The sequence below is a fragment of the Diospyros lotus genome, chromosome 7, assembly GCF_014633365.1.
Source record: "Diospyros lotus cultivar Yz01 chromosome 7, ASM1463336v1, whole genome shotgun sequence".
NCBI lineage: Eukaryota > Viridiplantae > Streptophyta > Magnoliopsida > Ericales > Ebenaceae > Diospyros > Diospyros lotus.
Genome location: NC_068344.1, coordinates 5,831,729 through 5,845,628, shown reverse-complemented (window position 1 = coordinate 5,845,628; position 13,900 = coordinate 5,831,729). Strand labels below are relative to the sequence as shown.

The 13,900-nt window shown below is 38.0% G+C and overlaps 1 protein-coding gene across 1 annotated transcript; it reads left to right on the top strand.

Annotated features, from left to right (window-relative positions):
- Positions 1-2,660: 2,660 nt before the first annotated feature.
- Positions 2,661-5,073, top strand: LOC127805498 (uncharacterized). Its single transcript, XM_052342258.1, has 4 exons — positions 2,661-2,890; positions 3,635-3,824; positions 3,916-3,979; positions 4,289-5,073. Exons 2-4 carry the CDS (start codon positions 3,664-3,666, stop codon positions 4,601-4,603), a joined length of 540 nt encoding a protein of 179 aa, XP_052198218.1. The 5' UTR covers positions 2,661-2,890; positions 3,635-3,663; the 3' UTR covers positions 4,604-5,073.
- The last annotated feature ends 8,827 nt before the right edge of the window (positions 5,074-13,900 follow it).

Genomic DNA, 13,900 nt, shown 5'->3' with positions numbered 1-13,900 from the left:
AGCCGAAAAAAGTGAAATATGAAAAACATTTCATATAGAAACATTTTCTATTGTATTTGTTAAATTTATTTAACAACCATTGAAAAATAAGTCACATGACTTCTTATATTAGATTATCCAGATAAATTTATTTTTCTCCCATCTTTAGATAAATTTATTTTGAGTTTTACAGATAAGAAAAAATGACACATACGTCCTCCCAATACATTTCAAAAAATTTAACAAAAAATCTAATAAATTTTTAAAATACTTCATACCTTTATTTTGATCATTATATATTTTGGTTCAAAAAATATTTTAATCTTATCTTGATACAACCTTATTTTACTTATTTTAACAAATAATATTTTAGTAAATATAGTTTAAATTGAATTTTTAAAAACCATATTTGTGTTTCTAATTTTAAAAGTTGAAGATTACTTTATTTTTATGATTTAAAAATAAATTGGAGAATAATTCGCTTCTCTTATTCAAAGATGAATTGGCTCCCGTCTATGTTATTGACTGATTGACTCTTGCATTTAGATAAATTGATATTTTGCATAGATCACTTAAATTTAAGAATTGATTAATTACAGAGGTTACATTTTTTTTTATTTTTTTTTCTATTTTTTTCACTCAAATAATCAATTGACATTAATTTCCTCCACTTAAGGGTAAGTCTTGTATTTTTATTTTTAATTCATTTTATAATAATAGAATTGTTTATAATTATTTAAAATTAATTGAGATATTATGGTCATTTGTTTAGCATCTAATTCTAGTTTTTGAATTAAAAAATTATGTCAAATGGGATTTTTGGTCAAAAAACTGTAGCAAAGTAAAATATCCCAAGTTATAAATTTTAACCATTCGTAATAGCAAACAAGTTTACTCTTATTTATGTGTCGCATCAATAATTATTTAATTATATTAGTCGAAGGTTCAATCATTATTGAATTTGAGGTTAGAAATCAATAATGGCAAGAAATTCAATGAGAAAGAGAGATGAGAGAAAGAAGAGTATGAGAGGTTCATTCATGGTAGAGAGAGACTCCTGTCACATTTTCTAAATCTTTAAGTTTCATTACATAACCCTATTGATTGTCATAAAATTCATCGTATATAGAATTTTAGTGATGGTGATATCGTGTGTGATCATATCAGACACTAATATTTATAAAGGAAGAGAAAATGAGATAAAAGGTAGAGCAAGAGAAAAACAAAAGGAAGAGAAAATAGAGAAGCGAATTTGTGAGACGAGGAGGAGTGACAAACTAGATATAAATTTTTATTACACGATGATATTAAAGATGGACTAAGTATTGTTGAATAAGTATAAATATGAATATTAAAAAGGAATTATTGAGTATTGGGTGTGGAAGAAATGCATGTTGTTTGTATTCGATCTATTACTCTTCCTTCCAAAATCCCGATAATTAAAATTGTCGATATGAGAGATTATGGGAGAAAAAATGAAAAAAATATGTTATTGAATTTAGATTTAAATTTTTATCCTTAATAAACACAAAAATACGGAAACTAAAAAGGGAAAATGATCATTCTGGTAAAGGTGTCAGTTTTTGAGCTTATTGAATGCCGGGTCGTTCTACAGAGCCCAACGAGCTTACCGAGCCGCTTATAGAAAGTGGGCAAAAAGATAATTTTGCCCTCGCTCACTGCTGTTTTCTCCCTGCTCGCTCGTCTTCCTTTCATGGCCGTCACCTCGCCGCCTCGCACCCATCGTCTCGCTGCCCTCGCGTCGCCTCCGCTTCCTCGCCTCACAGACTGTTGCTGAGATGGCGATGGGCGTGAGGCGCGACGACGAGGCGAGGGCGACGACCATGGAAGAGAGACGAACAAGCAGAGAGAGAGCAGCAGCGGCCCACTTTGCAAATTTGCAAAGTAGACGGGGCAAAATAGTCATTTTTGCCCCATTTCGGTAGAACGGTTGGTGAGCCCGTCGGGCTCTCTAAACTTTTCCTTGAATGCCTGTTGTCGACTTAGGATTTTGAAGGAATATGATATTTTTACTTTATTTTTTTTACATAAATAAAAAATATATTATTAAAATAATATATTAATGATATTTTTTATTCAATTCATAAATAATATTTTAAAATTTAAAAAATATTATCTTTTCAGAAGTTCGGCTACTCATGCAGGTAAATATCTTACATATCGACTCTCGTGGCCTAGAGTGTTGCAATAGCAATTTCTTTGATATTTTAAAATTTTATCAAAGAAAATAATATTTTATAATAATCTATGATTTTATTATTAGTTCATTTAAAAATTTAAATTTATTATTCTGTTATATAATTCCTTTTAAAGACATTTGAATTTGGATTTCTTCTTCTCAAATTGAATGAATATCGTATCAAATTGAAGATCACAAGACGGGGCTAAAACGTAATTTTTGAAATCAAATGGGGCTAAGCAAGATTAAACCCTAATAGAAGGACTCGAATGTGATTGAGAATAAAAGGGTCGAGTCGCGTGGTTGGGTGCGAAAATCAATGGGCACCGCCTGCATGAAATATTAAAAAAATAAAATAAAAATATTTAAAAAGTAAAAAGAAATATTTAAATAAAAAGCAAATGGCGAAAAATAAATACCGTTTCTTTCTGCAGCTTTGTTCAGCGTCTTGCCTCGCATTACTTTCCTCTTCCTCTCTCTCTCTATCTCTCTCGTCAGATTTCTTTTTCTGATTCCTCTCTCTCTCTCTCTTCTACACGACTCTCTCTCTCTCTCTCTCTCTCTCTCTGTATATATAAATCTCGGCTTTCTCCTCCTCGCTTATCTTTTCTTCGTCTGACTCTTCTGTCTCTAGTTTGCCCTTTCTTCTAAATTTGTAGCCGCCTCTTGGAGGAGCCTAACCTCCGTACTGCTTCTCTCCAGGTCGCTGAGGTAAAGAAACGAAGCATAATTTCATGAATTTTAGATAAAATTTTCCTCTGATTTCTGCAACTTTTCTGGCCTTAGAGGCATCATTTTTACTGTTTCTCGACGTTTTATGCGTTTATTTAATTTGTTTTTAAGTTTCATGTGCGTTTTAATTTCGGCGACGATTTGATTCGAACGGTTTTTCTCCTTCCACCTGGCTCTGTTTCCGCTGCTTGTGATTACAGATCTGGAAATTATTTTCCGAAAATCCGAATATTTTCCTAGATTTAGATTTGAGCTGTTAGGTTAACAAGGAAAGTGCAACAGTTGCAGAAGTGGATCTTTTGCGAAGAAATCTGCGGAAAAAAAAAAAAAGATTTCGAGAGAGCAAGGAGTCTATGTTTCGAGAAAGGGGGAAATTTTTAGTTTTTGCGGTAGATCTGCATCACTTACCTCAGTACAAGTTTGGTTTGTGGTTAGTTCGAATTTTAGGTACATGTTAGGTCGAGTTTGGTGGAACTCGCCAATGATTTCACCTATCTCAAGAGAATAGGTCAAAAGTATTTATCAGCCGGCAATTTTTTTAGGTTTAATTTTTAATTTATTGTTTTGACTAGATCTAGATCTGTAACTGTTCATCTCCTTCAGATCTGTTCACTAAATTTAACTTCGAGTTTAATCTTTTGTCATTTTTAAATATTCATCGGATCTGTATACGTTTTGTCATCTAGCTTTTGTCTTAAGTTCAAAATTTTGGAATCTTTTCAGGCGTTGTTCGAAGTTAGATCTGAACCAAAATGAAAGCCTTCGCAGCCTGTGAAGAGATGAGGGGCTCCGTTTCTGTCTCTGTTTCGATCTCCGACCGTAGAGAGACCGTGGTCTGCCCCAAACCGCGCCGGCTTGGTCTGATCGGCTCCTGCGTCACAGATCCGATCAGGCCCTTGAGATGGCATGTCAGGTAATTTCTTCTGTAGATGCCTTGAGTTGAATTCTTGGTGGCTTGATTTTGGAAGTCCAGTTCCTTTAACGCTGGATTCCTTGGTTAACAGTCATCAAATGGAGCTCAGTGAATCCAAGGCAGGAACAGATCTTCTGGACATCATCCTCCCAAAGGTATAATTCAATTATCTATGATATCCTGGGTATAGATTTTTTGGTCTAATTTGGTTTGAACATGTTTATGTGGATTTTATTTGTCCATAAAGTGTGAAAAGATGGAAGAATTTGAATTTTGTTAATCTCAAAGGAAATTTTGTGGGCCACTAAAGGCTATGGCTATGGGACCTTTCTCTGGGCATCAAATATTTTTCCAAAAGGAATTTGTGGATCATGTCTTCTTGTAACTGAATTGATTTACAGAATCATCTCGACTCTTGTGTGGATGTTTGTTACTGAGTTTAGGTGGTTTTGTGGTTTTCACAGGGTGGCAATGGTGTGGAGCAATCTTCTTATGCACAGTTAGCCTCGTCGCCCCCATTTTTTTGCGGGTCACCGCCGAGCAGAGTATCTAATCCATTAATTCAGGATGCTCGATTCGGGGACGAGAAGATCAACCTGGTCTCACCCCGGTCAATTCCGATCCCGATCCCCCCTGGGTTGTCGTCGTCCCCAACTTCCTCCTCCAGGAAAGGAGGACGCGTGCGGGCCAATTTTGGGAACAACCCGGCTGTGAGGGTCGAGGGGTTCGACTGCCTGGAAAGGGATAGGCGAAACTGCAGTATCCCTGCCCTGGCCTAGAGAAGAAGAAATCAAATCCTCAAACCCAGAGTATATATAGCAAGCAAAATTTGAAGGTGGAAAACGATCTTGATGTAACAGATGAGTTTTGGGACATTTTCAGTGAGGAGAGAAAGTTGGATCCTTTGTTTGATGTAAATAGATGGAGGTTGAAGAAAAGGGTCTGTTTGTAAGTAAAGTGTCTGTCGTCTGTAAGTAACTGGTCAGGTGTTGTTAACCAAGCAAGCAAATAATGAGGCTGTTAGTACTTAGTAGGAGGTTCTTCTATTTATATGGTTTTAGGAGCAATGGACAGCCCCTCTTATGATGTAATTAAGTATGAGAGTGGAGGGGCAATTTTAAGATAATTTAACCATTTTGCGGTCTGTCAGTCCTCCCAAGGATAAGTTGTAAAAGCGAGCCGGTGACTTTGGACATTTGTTATCTCTGTGAATATATCATCATCTTGAAGGTTTTGATTCGTCTTTTAATGCCTGCCTTTTGTGCTCTGATCTTATGTCGCATTTGTTATTGTTTTTTTTTTTTATTATGTTTTATTATTGGCGTCTTCAGTCATCCCGTTTCTAGAGCTACACTGAAAAGATAAATCGAGAGATGTGCTCAAGTGATCAGGGTGGTAGATTTAAACATCACTAATATCGCTTTTAAGGTCTTCTTTCAAAATACTTCTCCCAAAAATTGAACTCGCATTAGGAATCTCTAGACAAGTTTACAAAGAATCCTCAGACAAGCTTTTCAACTCATCTCTTTATCACTTGGCTATGCCCTTGAGCTGCATTTATTACTGTTGAGATTATGATGGATGGACTGAGAGCTCTTTGTTCTTTCTTTTATTTGTTTTGGTAACTTATAATAAAAACAATCAAATCTTAATCAAAAAATTTTATTAGCATACAACTAGAGATGTAAATAAAGCAAGAAACAAGGTTTCGGTACTTAGGGGTAAGATGACATGCATTCGAACTAAAAAGAGGGAAAAATTGTTCTTTTTATCTTATTGTTAAAATAAATAAGATAATATTCTATTAAGATAATTTGTCTCTAAAGTTCAAGATAAATGATCTGAAAGGTGGAAAGAGATAAATTTATCTTAAAAGTTCAAGATAAAAAATTATGTAATTTTTTATAAAAAAATTAATAAATATAATAAAAAAATATTTTTGTTTAGAATGTTTTTTATATTTTATTTTTTTTTATTTATATCTTAGTTAACAAATATTACCTTAGAGGATTGTTTTCATGAAAAGAGAGGAAATTGTTTCCTTTATATGCTTAGAGGATTGTTCTCCTGCGCCTGGAGCGAGCATGCTGGGCCCTTCTGATGTTGTTTGCATTGGGCAAATGCGTCGAGTAACATAATAATTTCATATATACTTGGGATGACCACCCTTGCTTGACCCTCGTTGCTTGTGTCCTCGATTTCGACAGAAAAAGTAAATCGTAGGTGTGAGGTTTTGTCTCACTGTGCAGGACGAGGATTGAACTCACGACCTACCGGTATGAACCGGACATATCGCTTGCCTAATCGCTCGACCTATATCCTGGGGGCAATAATTTTGTATATACTTAAATTATTATTATTACTATGTAATCATGAAAATGAATTATTTTCTTTTGGCTAAAAACAATTTTTTGCCCTAATTTTTCTTGTTTTAACTATTTACGTCCCTTAACTTGAGAGGTCCCTTAATTTGAGAGGCACCTATTACACCCCTAAAATTGTGCCACTCAAGTTGCAAAAAAGACCTATTACACCATTGAAATTTTAAAATCTTGTTTGTGACACGTTTGGATAAAATTTTATATTAATATAATATATATGTTAATAAATTATACATAATTATTTATCAAAATTTTATATTAATACATATATACAGGCAATGTGCAGTGGTTGTTAAATATATATATATATACACATACATAGTGCATAGTGATGGGGGCAGACGCCGACGATTGAGGAGACTGTAACGCCTCGCTTTTCCGGGCGCGTTATATCTTGGGACAATTTCGAAACAATAAATTTTTTTTCTTTCAAACACTAAAACTAAATCACATCATTCCTCAAATCTGTCCCAGAATTTCTAATCATTTTTCTTGAAAGAGAATCACTTACACATCAAATGCGGAAATAATGATCGAAACTTGATGTCTTAACATTAATCATAAATAAATTCTTACATTTTCAACATTTCTCAAAACATTCAAAATCTAAAGTAGCAAAACTTAAATACAAGGACTATGTTACATACATTTCATTTCTCATGCACTCTGCTAAGTGCCATTTCATGCCTCATTTATCCTTGTATTTGCTACAATTTCCACCTGGAACGTTTGAATATTCCAGGGGCAAAGCCCAAGTTAGATGATGAATCATCTAATCATCTAACTAAGGGTACAGAAAACATATTTTGTGCATGAATGCAATGTCTTTCATCATAGGTGTCAACTGCACCTCTCATGCTACCTATCATTTTTGCGGCCCATTCTTTTGAAGCCGAGGTGTATGGGTGCACCCTTGGTAAAGCAGCGGTGCCAGTTCGTACTCCCTACGGCCTCAAATGCGAGTGATCAATGATATCAACATGTATTTACGTATTTCATAGTCATGTCATGTATGCAGTCTATGTGATGAATTCATATCAAGGCATGTCAATATGATGAAAACATTTTCGAGGAACATAAACCACTTACTAACCAAACATTTTTCATAAAACTAACTTTAATTGGGGAGTATCACTTACCTTCTCAAGTTTATCGGGCTACCTCGAAATTCGTGCATCGCTTCGATTTGTGCACAACGCCTCGATTTGCGTGCCAACCTCAAAGCATCCTAATCACCATATTTATTTAAATAAACATTAAAACCTATTTTTCCATAATTTCTGGTATTTTCTTTAATTTTCTTTCTATTTCTTCCTAATAAATCCAAACTAAATATTCCTAACATATTTCTTCGAATATTTCACTATGATAATTCATAAAATAATATTCTTGAATTTTTAGAATTTTCTAGGAAATTTTACTTACCTCGACTTAGTCTCTCCGGCTTCCTCGGTATGGGTGCCATATTCTCGAAATGCGTACTCGAACTATTTTCTCGCCCAAAATCTTTGGAATATTAGCAAATATCTAAATCCTATTTTTCGGAATTTTTTCGAAGACTTTTTAACAATTTTTTTCATTTTCTTCCCATTTTTCCTTTTTTTTCCTTTCTTTTTTTTTTCCTCTTCTACTATTCATCTTCTTCTTCCCTGCTTCCACGAACCAGCTTCTTCTTCCTCTCTTTCTTCTTTATTCTTTTCTTCTTCTTCTTCTTCTTCTTCCTCTCATTCTCTTCTTCCTCTATTTCTTTTCCAGCGCATGGACTGCATCTTCTTCTTCATGTGACCACTGCCCGTGCGCTGCCACCTCCCTCGCCGGCCACTTCCGCCTCCCCCAGCCACTGCACCGGTAGCACCATTGCCTGCCGCCGCGAGCTGCCATTGCGGCAGCTCCCCTGCCTCGCGTCCAGCCGCGAAGCTCGTGGCCATGGCCGCCTGCAACTGTGCGGCCAACTTTGGCCGCAATCGGCCTCACTGGCCATCACTTCGGCCTCAACTGAGCTTGCCTCCATGGCTTCCCCACGCCACCACGTTGCTGCTCTGATCGCTACTGGAAGCTCCTTTGCGCGTTGGTCTGCCTCACGCTCGAGCTTCACACAACCAGCTGGAACGCATGGCTGCGTCGGCCACTTCCGCCACCGTTGCTTGCCGCGAGCTCATCGCCTTCAGTCGCCACCTAGCTCCCTCTCAATCTCCTTGCTTCTCCTCCCCTCTCTCTCTCTCGATCTCTTGGATCTCTTCTTCCTTCGACCAAGATTGCTGCCAATTTATAGGCAACCATGACTTAAAGCTCCACAATTTCTTAAGATTTTTCCCTCAAATCTTGCTGAAAATTTCCTCAAATCTTGCTGTCATACCCTCAAATCTCGCTGCCACAATCCCCCTATTTTGCGGCTAATATCTCGGCCATGAAGATCTCACAGAAGCTGCCTCTGCCATTCACGCACACATGCACGTGCATATTATATATACAACTATTTATTACACTTTAAATTAAGAGAAATTATACATTAAACCCCAATTTTATCATAATATCACTTGGGCAACTCCAAAATTTCAATTATACTCTCAAACACTGGATTAAATTGCATTTTAATACTGAAAACGCAAAATTAATAATTTCGAAACTTAGTTAAAAAAGACGATTTCGCCCTAGTGTCCTCACCAGATTGTCGTTTCATCCTAAAACCACTGAAGGGTTGCTTACTACGAAAAATCGAAGCCCCCCTAGGGGTCCGTTGATTTTTCGGGAGCCTCCTACAACGATTCGGTTTTTCAACCTAAATGGCAGCTGTATTTTAGCTGTACCGAAAACTGTTCCTGATCTGATTTTTCTCGACACCATAAATCATATCTTGGGATGCTCATCAATGCTGTATGATTTTCTTTAGATAATTTCACTCCGAGACATTCCCTGCAGTTGATTTGGTACCTGAAATTGCTATAAAATCAATTTTTCGATATTCTAAACTCATTGAAATTACGTGGCATCCTCACACGAACATGGGGTATTACAGCGTGGGAAACTGACGACAGCGACGGAGAAGCTGTGTGCGACGAAGAAGAAGATTGGGGTTCATCTTTCAATGAAACCCAATTTTGTCCAACTGATAAATTATCCCTTGACCTAATAAAATTTTATCATTAGATATTGATAAATTATATATAATTATTAAAAAAATATATTTATACAATATATATTAAATATAAAAGTAGTTCTTTTATATATATGTGAAAAAATTAATTGAAAATGAAAATGAAAATGCAATCATAATCGAGTTAATTAAGGGCAATTAAACTCGGTATTAGGTTTAATCAACAGATTAAACTTGGTACCAGGGTTTAATAGTCTTCGTTGTCGACCCCATCCGTAGTTTTTGTTGATCGTGCTTGCCATCGTCGACCCCATCACCATTAGCAACCGCTGTTGTCGCCATCATTGTGTTTGTTCAGCTTCTTCAGCCAAATCTGGGCGACCCTTTGTCTTCTTCGATTGTCATAGTAGTTGTCTTCGCCGTTCCCTCTTTTGTCGGTCATTTCTTCCTTGTCATTGCCGTTTGCCGCTTCACCACCCCCATCGCTGATTACCTCTTTCACCATCAATCGCCCTTGTTTAGTTCAGTTAAGCTTCGCCTTCATTACTTTTGTCAGTCTTTGGCAACCATCGCTCCCTCTCTTATTGTCAATTGATCTATCATCACTGATCGTCTTGTGTCATACTCGTTGGTCGTCTATCCCTCATTGTCGTTAATCGCGGCCTATCCAGCCCTTTGTTTGGTATTAACGAGCAAGTTGGTACCCAAATCATCTCTCATTTTCCTCAACCATGCGTGATTTCAAGTGTAGTGCTGATTGTATAATGAGGCATTTGACGGGTCAAAAATTGAAACTTCAAGTGTTCAAATCCCAACTCGCAACTTGAGGGGCACAATAGGTCCCCCTTTTAAGTTGAGGGGCACAAATGGTTAAATAGGGGAAGTTCAAGGGCGTGGATATGTTTTTAGCCTTTTCTTTTTGAATGAGTCTATTAAACAAATTATGAATTTATCTTTAGGATTCCTAATTCTTGATCAATGTAATGAACATTGATTTTTGTGTGTATTATGTATCCTGTCTCATTAATTTTTTGTATGTTTCATCAAAATCATATTAATGTACAAATATTGTACGCGCATAGAATACTTGTGTACATTACGCTTAATGCGGTTATTAATGCGACTTAATGTAATTGATGTGTTATGAGAAAAAGCGTCAGAAAATAAATTAGTAAATGGATCAACACAGCTTAACTGGGATGACCCAGCAACAAAGGGTTGCAAGAGATCCGCGGCAAGTGGCCAAATGACCCATAGGCCCGTAAAAAAGGCCGCCGAAGGCCTCACAAAAAGCAACCTCATGGCCCAACCGCACCCATGGGGGCAACCTCGTGGCCTAGCCACAGGTGCAACTTTGCAACCACCCAGCCCCATGGCCTAGCCATGGGGTCGTGGGGGGTTTGCCTCGCACAGATCTAGCCATGTGGCCACGGTGTCCTCTCGCAGTCCTACCATGCGGCCATGAGCTTGCTGAGGCCAGGGTCGTTGTGCCTCTATCATGGCCTTGGGGGCAATACTGCTGCCAAAACATTTCCCTGAGTACTGCCTGAGGGAGGGGGTTCCACGCAACTTGCAAAACATTATAACTTTGACATCTGAAAATTCCTCTAAATATTCCAAGAAAAGAATAGACAATAATCTATAAAGAATTCTAATATATTATTATAACTTATAATATAATTGTAGTATCCCAAAATTTTGGGAATGATAAAAATATATATATATATATATGTATATCAATTTCTGTATTTGAGAATTTAAGGTATTATGATAATAATAATATAATTACAAAAATAATAAAAGTGTAAATTAGATTTACTTAAATTAAATTTAGTTAATTAAAATGCTTAAATTTGTGTGGCTGTGCGCGTGTGCTTAGAGGTTAAGCAAAGTGGCCATTTCTTCCAAATGGAAAACAAAGAAGAAACAGAGAGAGAGAAGGAAAGCAGTGTGAGAGGGAGAGCTCGCGAGGGAGCTTCAGGCCGAGAGTTGATGCGAGAGAGATAGAGAGATGGAGAGAAGGAGATCGAGATTGAGAAGGAGAAGGAAAGAGCTCAGCTAAGAGGGAGAGAGGGAGCGGCGGCCATGGAAGCTGGCCGAGCTTCGCTCAGCCATGGCAGCCAGGCACCCAGGAGCGGCGGCGGCGACGCAAAGCGGTAGCAATAGCGGTGGCGCGCGTGGTCGTGGGAGGCGGAGTTGGAGGCTGCAGCGGCTAGAGGAAGGAGGCCGTGGCGGTGCTGGTTCGGTCGCGGGAAGAAGAAAAAGAAGAAGAAAAGAAAGAAGAAAGGGAGAAGAAGCAAGGCGCAGGAGCAGGGGTGCGGGAAGGAGAAGAAGAGAGAAGAAGAGAGGAAGAAGAAGAAAGAAAAGGAAAGAAAGAAAAGAAAAGAAAAGAAAGGAAAGAAAAGAAAAATAAGGGAAAAATAAAGGATTTTTGGGATTTTTCAGCATAGAAAGTGATCAGGTACGTGGGTAAAAATTAGTAGAAGCGTGATATGTTTAAATTATAAATTTTACGTGATTAGAATTAATTAATTTAAGTCCCGGTTGTGTTATTTGCTAGGAAATGTTTTAATTTGCATCGGGAGCACAAGAGAGGCAGAAAGCAGTCGATTTCAGGCAAGTTCCTAACCCTTTCCTCCTGTTCTTTAATTCCCGTAAAAGATCCCGTGATTTCTTGTATTTTATCCCCTCCCTTACTCTAATTCGATGCCTAGCATTATTTATTGAGTTGTTATCTATTTGTTTTGATTTAAAACTAAATCTGAGACTTCTAGAACTTTATTTCTTGTGAGCCTACGGGGGTTTGTACCGCCCCCACTCCTTTTGGGAATGATGCTCAACCAGCTTGGGGACTAGGTTCCTAGACGTGCGGGTTTATTTATGATTTTCTCGGGTTTATTTATGGTTCGGTTAGAGCTATTGAGCAGTGGGGCAGGGGTCGGTTGTTGGTGACGTTGGGGTAGACTATTGTACGGCCCTGAAGTGGACCATCGGGTGGACACTCCTAGTCACTGGCCGTTGATTAGTGCCGGGCACTGCTGACTGACTCTGTCGGTATGTGATTTACTGCATGATTATATACATTGTATTACTGTTCATGATTTGATATGCACATGGGTACGGGTTGCATGCTGGGATATTCATTTATTGAGTATGCTTGGACACGGATATTCTAGTTTGGTTAGGTTGCATCCAGCACGGGCATATGCATCGCGTGTGGTTTACTAGGTGGGCGGAGCATGGCCTGATGCTTGGATGTATGGGCGCCAATGTATCGCATTGATGCTCATTACGCCATTGCATTTTTATGTGCATTGCATGGCTACTGGTAGTATATAGTTCTTGGATGGGAGTACCGTTCCGAGGGAGCCTATGGCTCGGGTGTCGGGAGCACTGACATGGACGGGTGACGGGAGTACCGACCCGGGACAGCACGAGCAGGTTTGTTGGAGATTTATGTTGTCTTTCAGGGCAGCGGTAGGTTGGTATGGGACTTGGGTGCTGTGTGTCTTGTGTAGGCCCCAAGGACCGGTATGTGCTTTTATTATGCTATGCTATTGTGTTGTAGCGTCTCATGGCTTGTGTGTACCTGGGGGTTTATTCTGGGGAGAGTTTACTGGTTCTATACAGCATTTCTTTCTTTATGCTTGCTGAGTCTCTCGACTCACCTTGCTTTTCATCATTCCAGGTTGTGGCAGCGTGGGCCATGGCAAGGGAGTCAGCTTTAGCGGCAGAGTCGGTGTGGTGTACAGGCAGTCCCGTCAATCCCTTTCAACTCTGATGTCTGAGTATGATTTACTCTATCATTTTGTACTGTGCCAGGTCTTTCCTCGAGTCTCTTGTATGTCGGCACATGAGTCTGTGTTTATTTATTTATCATGTGACCGCTGTAATAGTGGGGTACCCGTAGTGCATGCATATGTTTAGCTTCGTTTCCGCTGTTCTTATTTTTGTGTCTGCATGCCAGGGTGGTTCTTGTCTCGTGTTTCATTCTTTCTTCTTCCGTAGGCGCTCCCGTTCAGGTAGTCCGGGTGGTTGGAGATATTCGGGCGGGGGTGCTTACAATAATTGTTGGCAATATCTAATATATTATTATAACTTATTAGAATTTATAACCTATTATAAAAATATTGGATAGAATAATTATATATTATTATAAACTATTATAATTTGTTGGCAATTATAAACTTGTTATATATTATTATAAAAATATAAGGTGATTTTTATAATAATAAGGGTTGCAGGGGCTGTTGGGATGATTTTTATAATAATATTTTTTTTATATTTTCTTGGGCGGTTCGGTTTAAAATCGAACCGCCAACTGTACAAACTGGAAATTGCGCAGTTTGTACAATCTCTGAACCGTTTTGAATCGCAAAAAAGAAAAATCGACCGGTTCGGTTTGATTTGGCCAGTTTCTGCAGTGCACCGATTTTTTTGAACACCCCTAATGCAGGTACTCATTTCAGAAAATGTACATATTTGATATTAGTAGAAACTTTGCTTTACAGATTTCATCATCTTCAGTGTTTGACTTAAGCATTGAGAGTTTACGCTGGGACCTTCTTACAGCCTCTGACTGTTTCTTTCCTTGCAGACTC